Below are 15,185 nucleotides of genomic sequence, written 5' to 3' on the forward strand. Positions count from 1 at the left end.
AAGGAAATACAGGACCAGTTGCGGTGGCGGCGGCGGCTGAGGCAGCTGGGTCTGGTGATAAAATGCAGACAAAGCACTGCAGCACCTGGTGTGAATTGAACTTGAATAATGGAACCGGGAGCCTGGAGCGTCACTGGCACCCGAAGCGGCAGCAAATCGCGTTGCTGCGTCAAACCTGCAGGCTGCGCTGCGCCCAGTGCTGTGCAGCTTTGAAACTTGAACTGGACCCGATGTTATTAAACTTCGCTTTCACCTCCACTGCCGCCAACTCGTTACTCTTCAACCAAACTGCTGCACTGCGTCGCCGTCACTGTTCGATCCCAATCCATCCTTCATCCAACGCAGTGACGGCCTGGCCTGTCCCACCGCCCGCTCTGCTTTGTAACGGGCCCGTTCAATCTCACTTTCATCCCTTCTCCTGGTCCTCAATCCGAGTTACGGTAGAGACAATAAACACCCCCGCATGACAGGAGTCCTCGATAAACACTACCATCTGTGCCTATTGTTGCGAGCAAACAACTATCCTGCATCACCCGGCGTGTGTAGCCACAATCACAATGAATAGTCTGGCGACGCCGCCTATTCCTCCGCACTTCCACGAACATACCCGTCTCTCTCCCAACCGATCAAGTGAGTTTTCTGTGTCTCTTGTGTCATGATGTATACTGACCGCCACTTCAGTGTCTGGCACCGCTCCGTCCCGGAAACGAAAAGCGTCGCCCTCACCCGACCGCGATGATGAAATGTCGACGTCGCCTGCGATCACGAACGCTCGACTACCTCATACCTTGACCCCTTCTTCGAGAAAGAGAGCCCGCCCCAACCTGGCCGGTAGGGCGCTTTCGGTGGATAGACTTCTTGAGACATTGGATCAGGATGCCCTGAGGGGGGTGCTGAAATCTGTGTATGATCGCAATCCCGGTCTACGGGATGAGATCATCCAAGTCAGTCCTCGACCGAGCATCCAAAGCACGCTACAAGTCCTTCGAAAATATTACAACCGATTGATGGCGTCGTTCCCGCTGGACCCGAACCGAAAATCCGATTACTGCTACGATCGAGTTCGAGGTCCATACCATGAATTGCTTGAAGCCCTTGGCGATTTCACGCCACACTTCTTGCCGCCCAACGAACAACAGTCCTCCACGTCGCTCGAGTACCTTAATGGAGTGACCGACATCATACACGACCTTCCTGACTGGGACAACCCTCAACACAATCTAGCCAAGCAAAATGCATATGAAGAAATCTCTAAGGCTTGGGCAAGTGTCATTAGAGAAGCCAGCAAGAGAGGAGCTGGGATCCAATTACAATACAGTGGCTGGGAAGAGAAACTGCGGGCGCACAATGAGAAGAGTGGCGGTCGACTACGGGAAGCTTATGAAGCGCTGGTCGATGCTCTGGGCTGGCTGAGACCGAATAACCAACCTCCTCAGCAACAACAACAGCAGCAGCAACAACAACAGAGCATCAGGCAGCAACTTTTCTCCAACACATATGGTATGGAACAGCCAACGATCCGGACGGGAAACTGGTAGAACAGCAATTAGCCAGAACGAGCCCCGGAGCAACATGAAACCGCCCGCGGGCACAGCGCGGACATCCCACACACCAGTGGCATCCTGTCTATGGATGGATCGGATGGTCCTTATTTTAATGAGAGAAACGAATTCCTTTTTGCGTCATAGGGGCGGCATGAGTAGGTTAGGCACTCTGCTTTTTTTCGGGGGAAATGAAAACCGCACCCTACATTTGTGTTTCTACACCAGCGTGTTTTGTGTTGCATTTCGAGTTCTGTCGATACTTTAAATGGACATACACTACCACCATCAGAACATACCTTCACAGCCATTGCCAGAGGAGAACAATTCATTGACTCAATGTTTTGCATGCACACACATGTGCACATTTTTCTTTTTACAATTCATGAGTTCATATTGGAGTGCTGGTTTGGGTGGTGCGTTTGGTTTTGTTCGAGGTTATGAGGCCTGTACCTGTGCGGGTGTCAAGGAACTCGGGAGGATATGCTGCTTGATTGAGGCGTGAATTCATTCATTTCTTTTTTCCGAACTTGAAGCATGCGCCACAAGGGCCCCTTTTTCAGTCCCAGAGATTTCTGCAGCACTGCGGTGCAGCATGGCAGAGTTTCCCGTCTTTGTTGATACCACCGAATGCGAATCGAATTGAATTGGATTGGATTTTAATGTTGTGAACTTTCCCATCAGAAGTTTCATTGCACCTGATACTAATACTGGAGTCTTTTCCTTTGCCTTTTAATAGTGATCGTGATATATTACAGCAAACACATAGGTAGTGTAGCATGGTACTAGGATGGCATGTCAGGCCCGACCCATTCGTTTCGTCCTTAAGTAGGATCACTGCAAGGCTCATCATGCTTGGCCCTGTGATGTTGCAGAGTACCTAGGTGTGTATAGGTATGTATATGGAACATCATCCCCTCGCTACCTCGCCAAGGTATCTGGGATAGTGTCCAGGTATAGGTATAATTTACAATTCAGTTACCACACGGTGGTGTTACTGTAGTATATCAAATTATATTTGTGCTCCCATGCAAGAGAGCGGGAGCCTGAAGGGGCGCCTGGAGGAGAGGGGATATCAGGATATCAAGATACTACTACCAGTAGCAACACCTCACCTCCATCCAAGCGAGCGTTCAGCCCTCATCTTCCACCCTTCTAAAGTATTCAATTTCGGCCGCACATCGAGATAAAAGTTCAACCCACCCTTCTGTTGTACGTTCGGATCGGATTTCCCCTGGTAGAAATCAATGACATATTCAACCGTACTCCCATCACAGCGCTCGACGGTCCAATCGTGCCGATCAAAGGGGGCCGTGTAGCCCAGAAGACTCTTGACGCGAGCCTTGGGCGATTTTGCGCCGCTCCCTAAACCCTGAAACGACCTAAGTTTGGGCCCGCCGCACGAAGCGGACGAGTCGCCTTCCCATGTCTTGATGAGAGCCCAGGCGCGCTCGTTGACGGCGTTGTGGATCGGAATGATGTGGCTGATGGACGATAATAGGTCCGAGGGGTTCGAGGCCGTTTGTTTGCGCATCACGGCTTGGAAAAATTGTTGCTCGCTTGGGTAGATCCAGTTGCCGGTGCTGGATGTGCCGGTTTCGGATTCGCTGTTGGCTGGTATATTGGGGTTTGAGGAGGAGGAAGAAGAGGTTGTGGGTGCTGGCATGGCTCGTGGAATGGATGACACGGTACGTTCTTGTGAGAGAGGGCGGGGAGGTTTGATTGTTGGTGTTGTAGAGTCGTCGGAGGAGGGAGATTGGGATATCCGGTCAGATGAACATTCTTGGGAGGAGCCGTAGGATGTCGGTGTTGGTGTTGGTTCTGGTGGGGGTGGTGGTGAGAGTTTTGCGGACGGTATCGTCGGATGTGATGCTGGTAAAGATCGTAGAGGTGTGCTTGCGCCTTGTTGCTGACTTGACGACTGTGGTTTTGCGGCTTGCGCTTGCTGAAGCCAAAGCGATCGTGTCTTGGGGTCGACTGGACACGCTGAGGAGGACTCGGTGGTTGAAGATGGGATTGGGTGCGGCGGCTGCGACGGAGATGAGGATGGGTATGCGTTCTGCGTGGTAGATGCGGGAGAAGGAGTGTCAGGTATCGGATCGGCCTTCCACCAGCCCATGGTTGCGACGTTTGCTAACAGGTAATGTCTATGTAGCAGTGGTGATGGTGTTGGTTGTACAAACAGGCGAACGTCTTGTGTCGTGGTGAATTGAATATGCGTCGACAGGAAAAATGTCGGAATGACGAATGGGCAAGTAATAAAATGAGGGTGTAAATGATTCGCTGCACAGCATGACGGAGATTCAAGTCGCCGAGTCTGACCAACACCGTCCAAAGTTGTCCGACCCTTTTGCCCTGCCAGTCTGCGATCATTATTGCCAGTGTTCGGTGATAATCCTTTTGCCCGCATTTTCTCCACGCAGAGTATACGACATAAAGCGACTGACTTCCGTTGCACAATCGGCTCAGAAGCCATCTTCTCCTTCTCGTGCACAAAAGTCCGTCTTCTTCGTCGTCAGTCATCATGTCTGGCTCTTCGTCACAAGTGTACCGTGCAAGCACGACCGCTCCAGTCAATATTGCAGTGATCAAGTAGGTACGCCGCCATTGATCCAATGCCATGAGACCTCTCGGCCAGAATGATCTATTGCAACGAAATAAACCAAATTGTAGCGAGGATACTGACAGTATCACAGATACTGGGGCAAAAGAGATACCACTCTCAATCTACCCACCAACTCGTCGTTATCCGTCACCTTGTCTCAGAAATCGCTACGAACACACACCACGGCATCATGCTCGGAATCGTTCAGTGGCCCTGATACCCTCATTCTCAACGGCGAAAAAGAAGACATCCAGTCGTCAAAACGGACACAAGCATGTTTGAAGCATCTCCGATCACTGCGCGAGCAATTGGAGGCCAAGGACGAGTCCCTACCAAAGCTGTCCAAGTTAACGCTGCGTATTGTTTCGTCCAACAACTTCCCTACAGCTGCCGGTCTTGCTTCCTCAGCTGCAGGGTTCGCGGCGCTGGTCAGAGCGATCGCCGACCTCTACGAGTTGCCACAGACGCCGCAAGAGCTTTCTTTGATTGCGAGACAAGGATCCGGGTCCGCATGCAGGAGTCTGATGGGCGGCTATGTGGCCTGGCGAGCAGGAACAAAGGCCGATGGGAGCGACAGCATCGCCGAGGAAGTGGCACCTGTGTCGCATTGGCCTGAGATGAGAGCATTAGTGTTGGTGGTCAGCGCGGAGAAAAAGGGGGTGCCATCGACCGCCGGCATGCAGACCACAGTCGAGACGTCGACTCTGGCACCCACCCGGTTCAACGAGGTCGTCCCGAAAAGAATGGCCGAAATTGAGAAGGCCATCCACGACCGAGACTTCGAGACCTTCGCGCGCATCACCATGCAAGACTCGAACTCATTCCATGCCATCTGTCTCGACTCATGGCCACCGATCCATTACCTGAACGATGTCTCTCGGGCAGCCATGAGTGCCGTCGAAACTGCCAACCGCAAGGCAGGCAAGCTGATTGCGGCGTATACCTTTGACGCCGGTCCAAATGCCGTCATTTACTACTTGGAGGAGCATACCCACCAAGTTGCAGGAGTGTTTAAGAGCATTCTGCCTAGAATCCCAGGTTGGGAAGGAGAATTTGGAGAAGTCATTCGTCCAAACGAGTATGGTAGCCTGGACTCCAAGGCCCTGATGACTTTGAAAGCCGGCATCAGCCGTGTCATCTGTACTGGGGTTGGAGGCGGGCCCGAGAAGATTGAAAAGCACTTGGTGGATGAGAATGGCAATGCGGTGCCAGTTGAAGCATGATCATGGCCGTATCATACCTACCTAGGTACCTAGTTGACGAGTGGCGAATGCAACGCCGCCGTTTGGATATCTGCATCTTTGCGAATGTTGCAAACTGGGACAAAGCGCATATCAAGTTGCTACTAGTATACGAGGATTGGCGGTGATCAAAAGCTGGAGCAAAGATACAAGAGGGGCAGTATGAGGACAATTCATGTGCTTCGTATTCCAAGGCGTACCCCGTATCACTAACCGATTGGCGTGAAATGCACGCAGATCCAAACGGCTTTTACAAGGGACTCTAGTAGGTCACAACCCTTACTGCAGTGGTGTGCCTTTATTTAGTGACTGAGACAGGCCCGTCGGAGGTGTATCTGAACACAAGGAGTCCCCTGGCTGGCGGGCACCGTATCCCTGGCTGCGGACCGGGTGCTGCAGGTTGTTGTGGATGCTGCTGAGTTTTTCAAAGCATACATCGTACATGATTTGGGTGTTGGTGGGTCAAGATCTTGTGTTTGGCTATCTACTAGGTAGCCATGTTTGAGGACTGGCAGTGGCAGTGAATACTGTTGATAGAAAGTGATAAACCCGTCTCATACTACCAGTGCACGATATAGGACAACATTTGGACGTTATATGTGCAAAGTAGATGTACTATATAGTAATAAGTAGACCCTCGTCCACAAGTCGACATCATCATCTACTACCCTCCGCATTCTTGAACGGGGCTCTCGCCACCAGCTCAGCTCGTACCCTGGCGCTTCAAGGTCCGTGCGCCTACCACCCACCACCACCCACCACCCTGGCGCTCGGCTGACAGGCACATCGCTTAACCTTTGGAGACTCTCAAGGCATCCCCAGACCCCTGTCGCTGTCGCTTTCGCCATTATTGATCGACTTTTCTCGTACCGAGGCAATATCGTCAAATCTGCAAATCGGTATCATTATTTCCCAGAGGCGAGTTTGATCGTCAGCCTCGCTACTACTAGTAGTAGCCGGACGGTTGCCAGAGGGGTTCATTCGGTTCTGTTTTGGTTCAAGTCCTCATATATCCAGCAGTATATTGCCGTGCCAGTGGGTGACCAAAACCGCCCCTTTTGTTTTGTGTACATGACAGTAAATTCCTGCTTTTGTGCCTGATATACATACTGCATACACATATACACCTAGTCCTGAAGACCATCATATCAGCAGCAAAGCAGCCATGGCAGACAACAACAGTTTCGACGTGATCATCATCGGAGCGGGCATCAGCGGCATCAACGCCGCCTACCGACTACAAGAAGGAATCCCCGACTACAAATATACGATTCTCGAAGGCCGCCACGAAATGGGCGGCACCTGGAGTCTATTCAAGTACCCCGGGATCCGATCAGATTCGGACCTTCACACATTCGGATTCGCATGGGATCCATGGAAAGAAGACCGATGCATTGCGGACGCGCCCTCGATCCTTCGGTACCTGAAAACCACAGCCGAGCGACATGGTATCGCACAACACGTCCAGTACGGACACCAGGTCGAAAGCATGAACTGGTCGACCGAGCATCAACATTGGCAACTCGACGTTTTTGTTAATGGCAGTGAGAAACCGAAACAATTCTACGCTCGTCACATTCTGCTGGGCACAGGATACTACGACTACACGACGGGACTGGAGACAAAAATCCCAGGCATCCAAAACTTCAAAAACGGCCCCGTGGTCCATCCCCAGTTCTGGCCCGAAGACCTCGACTATACGGACAAGAAAGTCGTTATTATTGGCAGCGGTGCCACGGCCGTGACTTTGCTGCCCAGCATGACGGACAAGGCCAAGTCGGTGACCATGCTTCAACGGTCGCCGAGCTACTTTTTGCCGCTGCCCCTCGTCATTCCGATCGACCAGTTCATTAAGAAGGTGTTTCCGGAGCGATGGGCGTACAAGTTGATCAGATTGCGGTTTTTGCTGTTCAGTTTCTTGTTTGTTAATTTCTGTCGATTGTTCCCGCAGCGCGAGATTAAGTTGCTCCGCGCGGCCACTGAGAAGGAATTGCCTGAGAATATCCCGTTCGATCCGCATTTCGTGCCCAGGTATAAACCGTGGCAACAGAGGATGTGTATTACTCCAGGTGAGTAACCAAGAAAGTCCCCATGAGAAGGAGGGGGTTGGAACTGACATTGTTTGTGGTACCTAGGAGGTGATTTCTTCGCTGCCCTGCGCACCGGCAAAGCCAACGTGGTCACCGACACCATCGACACCGTCACGGAGACAGGCATCAAGCTCAAATCCGGAGACCATCTCGACGCCGATATCATCATCACAGCCACGGGTCTCAAGCTTCGTATGGGTGGTGGTGCCAAAATCACGGTCGACGGCGACGCCTACCCGGTCAATCAGAAATACGTGTGGCGAGGAGCCATGCTTCAGGATCTCCCCAATTTGACTTTTGTCTTGGGGTATACCGATGCCAGCTGGACTTTGGGGGCTGATGCCACTTCGCAACTCTGGGTTCGGCTGCTCAAGGCCGCCCGGGCGAAGAATATGACTAGCATCGTGCCCCGGATGGATGAGAAGGACCGTGACCTTGTCCTCAACAAGCCTCTGTTGAATCTGAATAGTAGCTATATCAAGGCTGCTGAGCAGGATCTTCCCAAGGGGGGCGATCGTGGTCCTTGGATCCCGAGGAGTAGTTATTGGAAGGATATCTGGCATGCAAAGTTTGGCGATATCCAGACCGGTTTGCAGTTTTATCGCATTTCAAGTTGATTGATTGGAATGCACGGAAACAGACGGGATGAAGTGAAGGAATGACATGAAAACTATGATATAGGAAGAATCTTGGATTGAACAGAACGCTGGATGATTTTGTTTAGGAGGTGGATAATGACACGGGTTGTAGGATATATATCCTGTACCTACAACGTATGTATGATTTGGATGTGGGTGAGTGCCAGTGTTGTTTGGGAAGGCGGTGGACCAGAGCTCAGGCTGGGCTGGCAAGGAACCACTTGACTTGATACTTGATGGCGATATGTACATACCTGGGTATGTACGATATGGAAGTGTTCCAACATTCAGTTGTACAGACTGTGATTCGACACGCAGTAGGTAGATTCATACACCGAATGTCTATCCATTAACATGGACTTGCGATGTGCCAACAACTTTGAAGTCCTTTGGAGGCGGTATTTGCTTTAGGGGCAGAAAGTAGATCGGCGCTAGTACCGCTAGCAGTAAGATAGTGGTGCTACTACTACACTAATACAACTTTATTGTAGACGAGGGAACAATTTTTCTCCGTTCACCTTTCTCACTCCTCGACTTCAAGTTCCTCTGTCCTACCCAGAAGGCCCTATTTACTCTCCGCAAGTCAGTGGCCCTGCCTTAACGTCTTTCGATCAGCATTGCATCGATTTTGACGACTTCTGTTTTACAGACCACGATTACGCTTCTAGCCTTTTCCTGTCGAATCTCTCTTGCAAAATGGGCAACGGAGCCAAAGCCGCGATGAAGCGGGAGCGTAATGCCAAAGACTCTAAAAAAGAGCCGAGCAGTCAACTGAAATCGGTACGTTACGTTTTGTTTTCTTTTGTCCCGCTGCGTTGCCTTATTGTTCGTCCTTGGTTATGAGTGGAGTCAGAAATTTTGGACATGGCTGCGTGAGCAGTTATTTGTTGGAGTATTTACTATCTGGCAATGGAAGGTTTGTTCTATCTCAGCATTTATGACCGGGCGACGGAGTGTCTGTCTTCCAGTGGGGGTTTTGTTACGTGTTGAAAACCATCGTCCTTGTGGCATGGCGCGCTCTGTGAAGGCGGTCCACTGCCGTTTCAAAACCCTCGGACGGACTCTTGCTCTGGTTATGAGGCGGTTGTGGATCAAGGATGGCACCCGCGCGACACGCAGTCCCGTCTGCCGGCACATTTATCAAGGATGCTTCGTCCAGGCCTGATCCGTTCGTTGGGTTCGCGATGACGGAACAGGACCCTAAGGTCTGCAATGGGGATGTGTACATGTCGATCTCTGCATGAGTGCAGCGTGGGAGACATCAACTTGCAGTTTTCAATGTGGCCTGATGATATTACACGGTCATCCAACACTCTCTGCGATGCGGGACCTCAGAGACATTGCTTGGTTTTTGCCTTTCGGTTTCAGAATGATTGGCCTAGTTGGATTTTGAGACACAGTGCCCGTTCATCAGGGTTCCGCTCACCTTGACAACGGGGTCCTGGCATATTGGATTTCCAGCTTTGTCCAAGTTGTGGTCGAACAAATTTCTGTTTATTATTTTTTCTACGATACAACTGCTTGTGAATCTGACGAGGCAACGAATTGGCTGACATGGCTATCTTTCAGAACGCAAAAGCACAATCGATCAAGTGCAAAATCTGCTTTTCCACGTTCCAAAGCACCATGGCTCGGAAAGGTCTCGAAGAGCACGCCTCCAACAAACACAGCAAGAATTATGAAGATTGCTTTGCGTGAAATTGATACAAGAATGAGAAACCAAATTTGCCCCAATATGACACATATCCATACGCAATGACACCGACACCAGCACCCGCTACTAATACCGCTGCCGGTGCTGGAGCAGAGAACACATTCACCAAAACACAAAAGACATCCGGGTTTCCATTTCAAATCAAAGTGTAAGGGGGTTATGCATAGGCGTACACAGATGAATGGAGCGGAGCGGAGCGGAGTTGAGCTGAGCGACAACAAAAGAATGGAGATGAGAGATGAGTGATGAATGATCAGAGTTAGGTGGTGCGGATAGAAGTGATGAGAAGAATATGCAGCACGAGGTAGTTGGAGGCCTCTGGAGCGAGAAAAAGAGCAGATGCGGAGTTGAAGCGAAGTACGGTCCTGCGCGGTGAACTTAAAGTGGGAAGATTGAAGTCGAGCATTGCATTTTCTTTTAGCGAGAGGTGTTTGCGTGTTGCTGCGGTGGTCTTAATACTATCTTTCTTTTCCTCGTGTCCGTTCGTGGCTACACTGCTTTTCTCTTGATGTCGAATCTCACTGCACACCACACTTGTTTTTTTCTCACTGATGAAGCCGTGTGCACCGGCTTTTGCAGCGGTCCCAGAGTAGAGACGACTGGACATAATGTATTAATGTATGGAAAGCTCACATTGTCAACTGGAAAGTTTTGTCTCCTCGTCCTTTGGGCCGTACTTACCAAGGAGTAAGGAAATACTGCGGTGGTCAATATCCGCGGCCACGACTACAGGCACTGACTGGCAGTGATAGTAGTAGTAGCATCCTTCTAGTCCTCCAACAATTGCTACAGTAGTAATGAATTTACCATTAGGCACAATGCTCGGCCCGAACAGCTACTACTCGTGTACGAAGTGATGAAGTTCCACTCGAGCAAGCGACAGCATCCAATAAAACAAAAATGCGCCCTCGGCCCAAGACTTGAACGCGACTAGAGGACCACGTCCACGATACCTTATGTAGCCGATCATGAAACCACTCCCCCGAGGCCGACCGTGCAGCTTTATCTACCTACTGTGGGTATGTTACTAGACATGTTGTATACATAAAGGTACTGTTTATATATACGTTGAAGAGCCAAGCCAATCGTGGGGTCGAGGTGTTTATTCTTCGGTACCTTTACTACTCGGTATGATATCGAGTTGGGGAAGACACAACAAGTGACGCAAATTGACTGACAGTCAAACTGACCGGAGAAATATCTAAGACAACAGAAGAAAGACTCGCTTTTTGACCAATCTAAAATCTCGGTTGTGTACCTGGGTAAGGGTAGATTCAACCAACGCACTGCTGGCGCGCTGGCACACCGCGAATTGGACATACAGTGCCATACCAAGTACTACCCAACACTACACCCGGGCAGGGGGTGCTATATCGGATGAATTTAAAGCAGATATAGATGAGAAACTAGGGTCGTGGTATATACGGGGCAGTCAGTCAGTCAGTCAGTTAGTCAGTCCATCTATCGAGACCTGGATAATATAGGGGGAGAGACACTGGCACCTGACCTCAGCTGCCCTGACGACCTCAGCATCTACTATACCAGCATCAGCATCAGCATCAGCCTCCGCGGTGAGCAAAGACGCAATAATGGGAAACCAGGACCAAACCTCACCACAGCCATGGAGCAATCATCAACCACCTTCTCAACCTACAACAACTGAACCAAAACCAGAACCAGCCCTCCTCCACCGCTCACTCCGCCAACAACCGTACAAAGTGACCTCAGCCAAAGGGATATATCTAACCCTGGATGACGGGCGCGTGGTCATGGACGCCTGCGGCGGCGCGGCCGTAGCCTGTCTAGGCCATGGCAACGAGGAAGTCCGGGACGCAGTGATGCGCCAAATGAGCACTGGAGTGAGTTATCTGCATTCTCTAACGTATACGACCGATGCGGCGGAGGAGTTGGCGAGATTTCTGATTGATGGGCCACCAAGACCACCGACAGGAGCACCGCCACCGATAGCAGCAGCAACAACAGGAGCAAGACGATTCGGTCTGGAACGGGCATATTTCGTCAACAGCGGCAGCGAGGCCATGGACGCGGCGCTGAAATTGGCAAGACAATATTTCTTTGAACTGGACCAACAGCAACAGAACCAACCGACATCAAACTCGAACAGCAACAGCAACAGCAACAGCCGAAATACTACTCGACGATCCAAATTCGTCGCCCGCAAGCAAAGCTACCACGGCACGACCATTGGCGCCATGAACGTCGGCAGCAACCTGGCGCGCAAGGTGCCCTACTCAAATCTCCAGCTGCCCGACGACACAGTCAGCTGGGTCACTCCGGCATATACGTACCAGTACTCGCATTGGCGGGACGGAGAAACAGAGACTCAGTTCGCGCAGAGACTCGTGGCCGAACTCGACGCCCACTTCCAAAAGTTAGACCCCGAAACCGTTATCGCCTTCATCGCCGAGCCTGTCGTTGGTGCTACTAGTGGTTGCACTCCGGCGCCTCGGGGCTATTTCAAGGGCGTCCGCCGCGTCTGCGACAAGTACGGCATCCTGTTGATTATGGATGAAGTGATGTGCGGCATGGGCCGGACGGGGACGACGTTTGCTTTTGAACAGGAACACGATAACGATGACGACGACACCAACAACGCCAACACCAACACCAACAACAACAACAATACCGAGGTGGTCGTTCCAGATATCGTCACGATAGGAAAAGGTCTGGGTGGCGGATACATGCCCGTGGCGGGTTTGTTGGTCCACCGCAAGATTGTGGATGTTTTGAAAAAAGGGACCAGTAACTTCAACCATGGCCATACTTATCAAGCACACCCGGTCGGATGTGCTGCGACATTGGCCGTTCAACAAATCTTGCACCGTGAAGGGTTGGTCGACAACTGTGCCCAGATGGGAAAGCTGTTGTATTCTCTGTTGCGGGACACGTTTGCCAACTGCAAATATGTAGGCGACATTCGTGGGCGAGGTCTATTCTGGGGCCTTGAATTTGTTAGTGACAGAGACACACGCGCCTCGTTCGATCCCTCGGTCGCCTTTGGGCCGCGGTTTCAGGCGCTCGCGTTTGAGCTCGGCGTCGCTGTGTATCCCGGCACGGGTACGGTGGATGGGTTCAGGGGCGATCATGCCATTTTGTCTCCGCCGTACAATGTGACGGAAGATGAGTTGCACAAGATCGTGCAAATCTTGAAACGAGCCTATGATCGCTTGGAAAAGGAGGTTGATGGCAAGGGAGAGGAAACGATCGGAACTGAATGAACATCATCAACGCTCCATTGTTCGAGTACCAAAAAAACTGTCGTCGACACTCCAGTCGTCCTGTTCACTATGTACTCTCTGTGAGTCTGATGATTGGAAGGTCATGCTGGAACAAACCCAATAATGACTTCAAGTCTCTGGACATTAAAGATTACTCTGCTGCCGGTGCATACACTTACTCACAGCCGGTAAACTCCTCATCCATCGTCAAATCTTGTCCATATCCCAACCGGGAGGCCTGCACCAGCAGAACCCTGTCGCTGCATCCAGGGTTGTCTCTTTCTCCATCGCCCAATGCTCCCTGTCACAGATGCCCACCCGATACCATGCTTCTAAACCAATGCCACGCCGCCCATGTCGTTCAAACGCGTCCGAACCCATGACGCCGCAATTCTCCTTTCCCTTACTATTCCAGTTGTTCGTAATGCATGCCCTCGAAAGATAAATGTTGCCCAAGACCGTGAGATACTCCCACTCCCTATCGTACCACCACTTCGGCCTTGCTGCCACTACTTTGCGGTCGAGGCATGTCTCCAAGTTCGTTCCCCGTACCGCTCTGACCTCGCTTCCGGCCTGGAAGAAGATGGAAGTGATGTTTGCCGTCGTCCTTCACGGAGCCACTGTCGCCGTTGGAGTTGGAGTCGCCAAACCGGGCTAGAAAACTCCTCTTTTTGGGCTGTGCTTGTTTCGTCTCGTCGTTCAACTTGACGTCCTCAAAAGCATCGTCCTCTGCGGCAGGCTTTTCGAACGTGCTGCTGTTTAATGTGGACCGTGTGGGAAACCTGGTCGAGGCTCGCGAGTCTAGGGATGTGCGTGAGGTGAAGCTGTCTGTTTGTACGATCGGGGACCGGCCCGATATGTCCTTTGCAGAAGTCAGACGCTTGTCGTCTAAATCACTATGCGTGAACTCACAAATGACCGTCTGTATGATTCAAAGGATTCACGGGAGATAGAAAAGGGTTCGTTTTCGTTGAAGCAGCTGCGGTGATTCCCGTTGCTGGCCGGAGGAGATTTCGCCCAAAACGACTTTTTCTCCGTAGGCGATGGCTATATTTGATGTTAACAATGAGATCTTGACATGCCAATGCTGCTACTTACAGGTAAATATTCGCCACTATCATTGACGGCTGTTGGTAGACAATTAGCCTGCGTTGTCTGACATTCATTTGTCTAACGGCAACCCGCTTCGCACGGTAACATACAGCTCAGTTTGAATTCGTTTGGCGCTTCTCGTCTTTCTTTCATTCCCAGTGCTAGCGACGGCTTTTCTTTGTAGGGACTGGTGACGTTGCCATCATGAGAAGTCGGGCGACTGTTCTCGTCAACCGGCTCGGCGGTGGTGGTGACCGTGGGTCGCTTCGAGGTAAATGGCATGCGAAACGGAGGCATGGTGGGCAATAATGCGTTCTAAGGGGGTGTGTCCTAAAATCTATCGGATGAGGACCATACAAGGCTGCTTGATGAAAAGGGTGTTTGTAGCGCAATAAGATACTGTAGCGTGTTGCGACGGGATAGAAGTATCTGCGGGCGATTGCGGTCAGTGGCAGGCTGGTATGGATGTTATAAGCGGAGGAGTCGAGTTTACTTTAGTTAAAGGAGTCGGTGCCCGGAAAACATCCCGGAGGAAGCTGCCCACCACAAAACTTCGCAGGCAAAGGTACGGTACCAGCAAGGCGCACGCTCCAAGTTTAGGTATTCGACTGCGACCCAAGATCACCGTGTAAATCTATTGCTTTGCCACGCTCTACTGGCTCCGGAAACCGGGGATTGTGCAATGTAGTAGGTTGTACCATTGAGCTTATTGGGCGCCTCTGCTGTCGATCGTGAGGTGTGCTTGTGGATTTATTGAATCAGTCAATGGAACGGGCCCTGGATGGCTCTGTCAGGTCCCCTGGAGCGTTGGAAGCCCCCCACAAGCCCCCAATAAAAGCCTAGGGCTTGGTGTCAAAAATAGTGGCGGTTTATTCCCTAAAAACCGTCCCTAGGTACAAGAACCGTAATTACTACTATACCGGAAGCTCAACTTCTGTCAAAACTAAATACAATACTCTATAGACCCTTTAGAATAGGTATACTGACTTATAGATACTGACGTCTTATGGCTGTTGAGAGAGGTT

The 15,185-nt window shown here is 51.1% G+C and overlaps 7 protein-coding genes across 7 annotated transcripts; 5 read left to right on the forward strand and 2 right to left on the reverse strand.

Annotated features, from left to right (window-relative positions):
• Positions 1-253: 253 nt before the first annotated feature.
• Positions 254-2,349, forward strand: HMPREF1120_03658 (uncharacterized protein). Its single transcript, XM_009157738.1, has 2 exons — positions 254-630; positions 682-2,349. Exons 1-2 carry the CDS (start codon positions 558-560, stop codon positions 1,536-1,538), a joined length of 930 nt encoding a protein of 309 aa, XP_009155986.1. The 5' UTR covers positions 254-557; the 3' UTR covers positions 1,539-2,349.
• On the reverse strand, positions 2,209-5,508 carry HMPREF1120_03659 (cytochrome c heme-lyase). Its single transcript, XM_009157739.1, has one exon. It carries the CDS (start codon positions 4,015-4,017, stop codon positions 2,653-2,655), a length of 1,365 nt encoding a protein of 454 aa, XP_009155987.1. The 5' UTR covers positions 4,018-5,508; the 3' UTR covers positions 2,209-2,652.
• HMPREF1120_03660 (diphosphomevalonate decarboxylase) lies at positions 4,066-5,369 on the forward strand (the record flags this gene model as incomplete). The annotated part of the gene is made up of 2 exons (XM_009157740.1): positions 4,066-4,133; positions 4,238-5,369. 2 exons carry the CDS (start codon positions 4,066-4,068, stop codon positions 5,367-5,369), a joined length of 1,200 nt encoding a protein of 399 aa, XP_009155988.1.
• A 1,044-nt stretch (positions 5,509-6,552) lies between the features above and the next one.
• On the forward strand, positions 6,553-8,094 carry HMPREF1120_03661 (monooxygenase; the record flags this gene model as incomplete). Its single annotated transcript, XM_009157741.1, has 2 exons — positions 6,553-7,456; positions 7,523-8,094. 2 exons carry the CDS (start codon positions 6,553-6,555, stop codon positions 8,092-8,094), a joined length of 1,476 nt encoding a protein of 491 aa, XP_009155989.1.
• Positions 8,095-8,619: 525 nt separating this feature from the next.
• HMPREF1120_03662 (uncharacterized protein) lies at positions 8,620-10,476 on the forward strand. The gene is made up of 2 exons (XM_009157742.1): positions 8,620-8,895; positions 9,685-10,476. Exons 1-2 carry the CDS (start codon positions 8,812-8,814, stop codon positions 9,811-9,813), a joined length of 213 nt encoding a protein of 70 aa, XP_009155990.1. The 5' UTR covers positions 8,620-8,811; the 3' UTR covers positions 9,814-10,476.
• Positions 10,477-10,754: 278 nt separating this feature from the next.
• On the forward strand, positions 10,755-13,731 carry HMPREF1120_03663 (uncharacterized protein). Its single transcript, XM_009157743.1, has one exon. The coding sequence runs from the start codon at positions 11,419-11,421 to the stop codon at positions 13,066-13,068; it is 1,650 nt and encodes a 549-aa protein (XP_009155991.1). The 5' UTR covers positions 10,755-11,418; the 3' UTR covers positions 13,069-13,731.
• Positions 12,709-14,892, reverse strand: HMPREF1120_03664 (uncharacterized protein). The gene is made up of 4 exons (XM_009157744.1): positions 14,271-14,892; positions 14,167-14,195; positions 13,981-14,115; positions 12,709-13,930 (listed from the first exon to the last, which is right to left on the reverse strand). Exons 1-4 carry the CDS (start codon positions 14,455-14,457, stop codon positions 13,547-13,549), a joined length of 735 nt encoding a protein of 244 aa, XP_009155992.1. The 5' UTR covers positions 14,458-14,892; the 3' UTR covers positions 12,709-13,546.
• Between the last annotated feature and the right edge of the window lie 293 nt (positions 14,893-15,185).

Source organism: Exophiala dermatitidis (genome assembly GCF_000230625.1).
Source record: "Exophiala dermatitidis NIH/UT8656 unplaced genomic scaffold supercont1.3, whole genome shotgun sequence".
Classification (NCBI taxonomy): domain Eukaryota; kingdom Fungi; phylum Ascomycota; class Eurotiomycetes; order Chaetothyriales; family Herpotrichiellaceae; genus Exophiala; species Exophiala dermatitidis.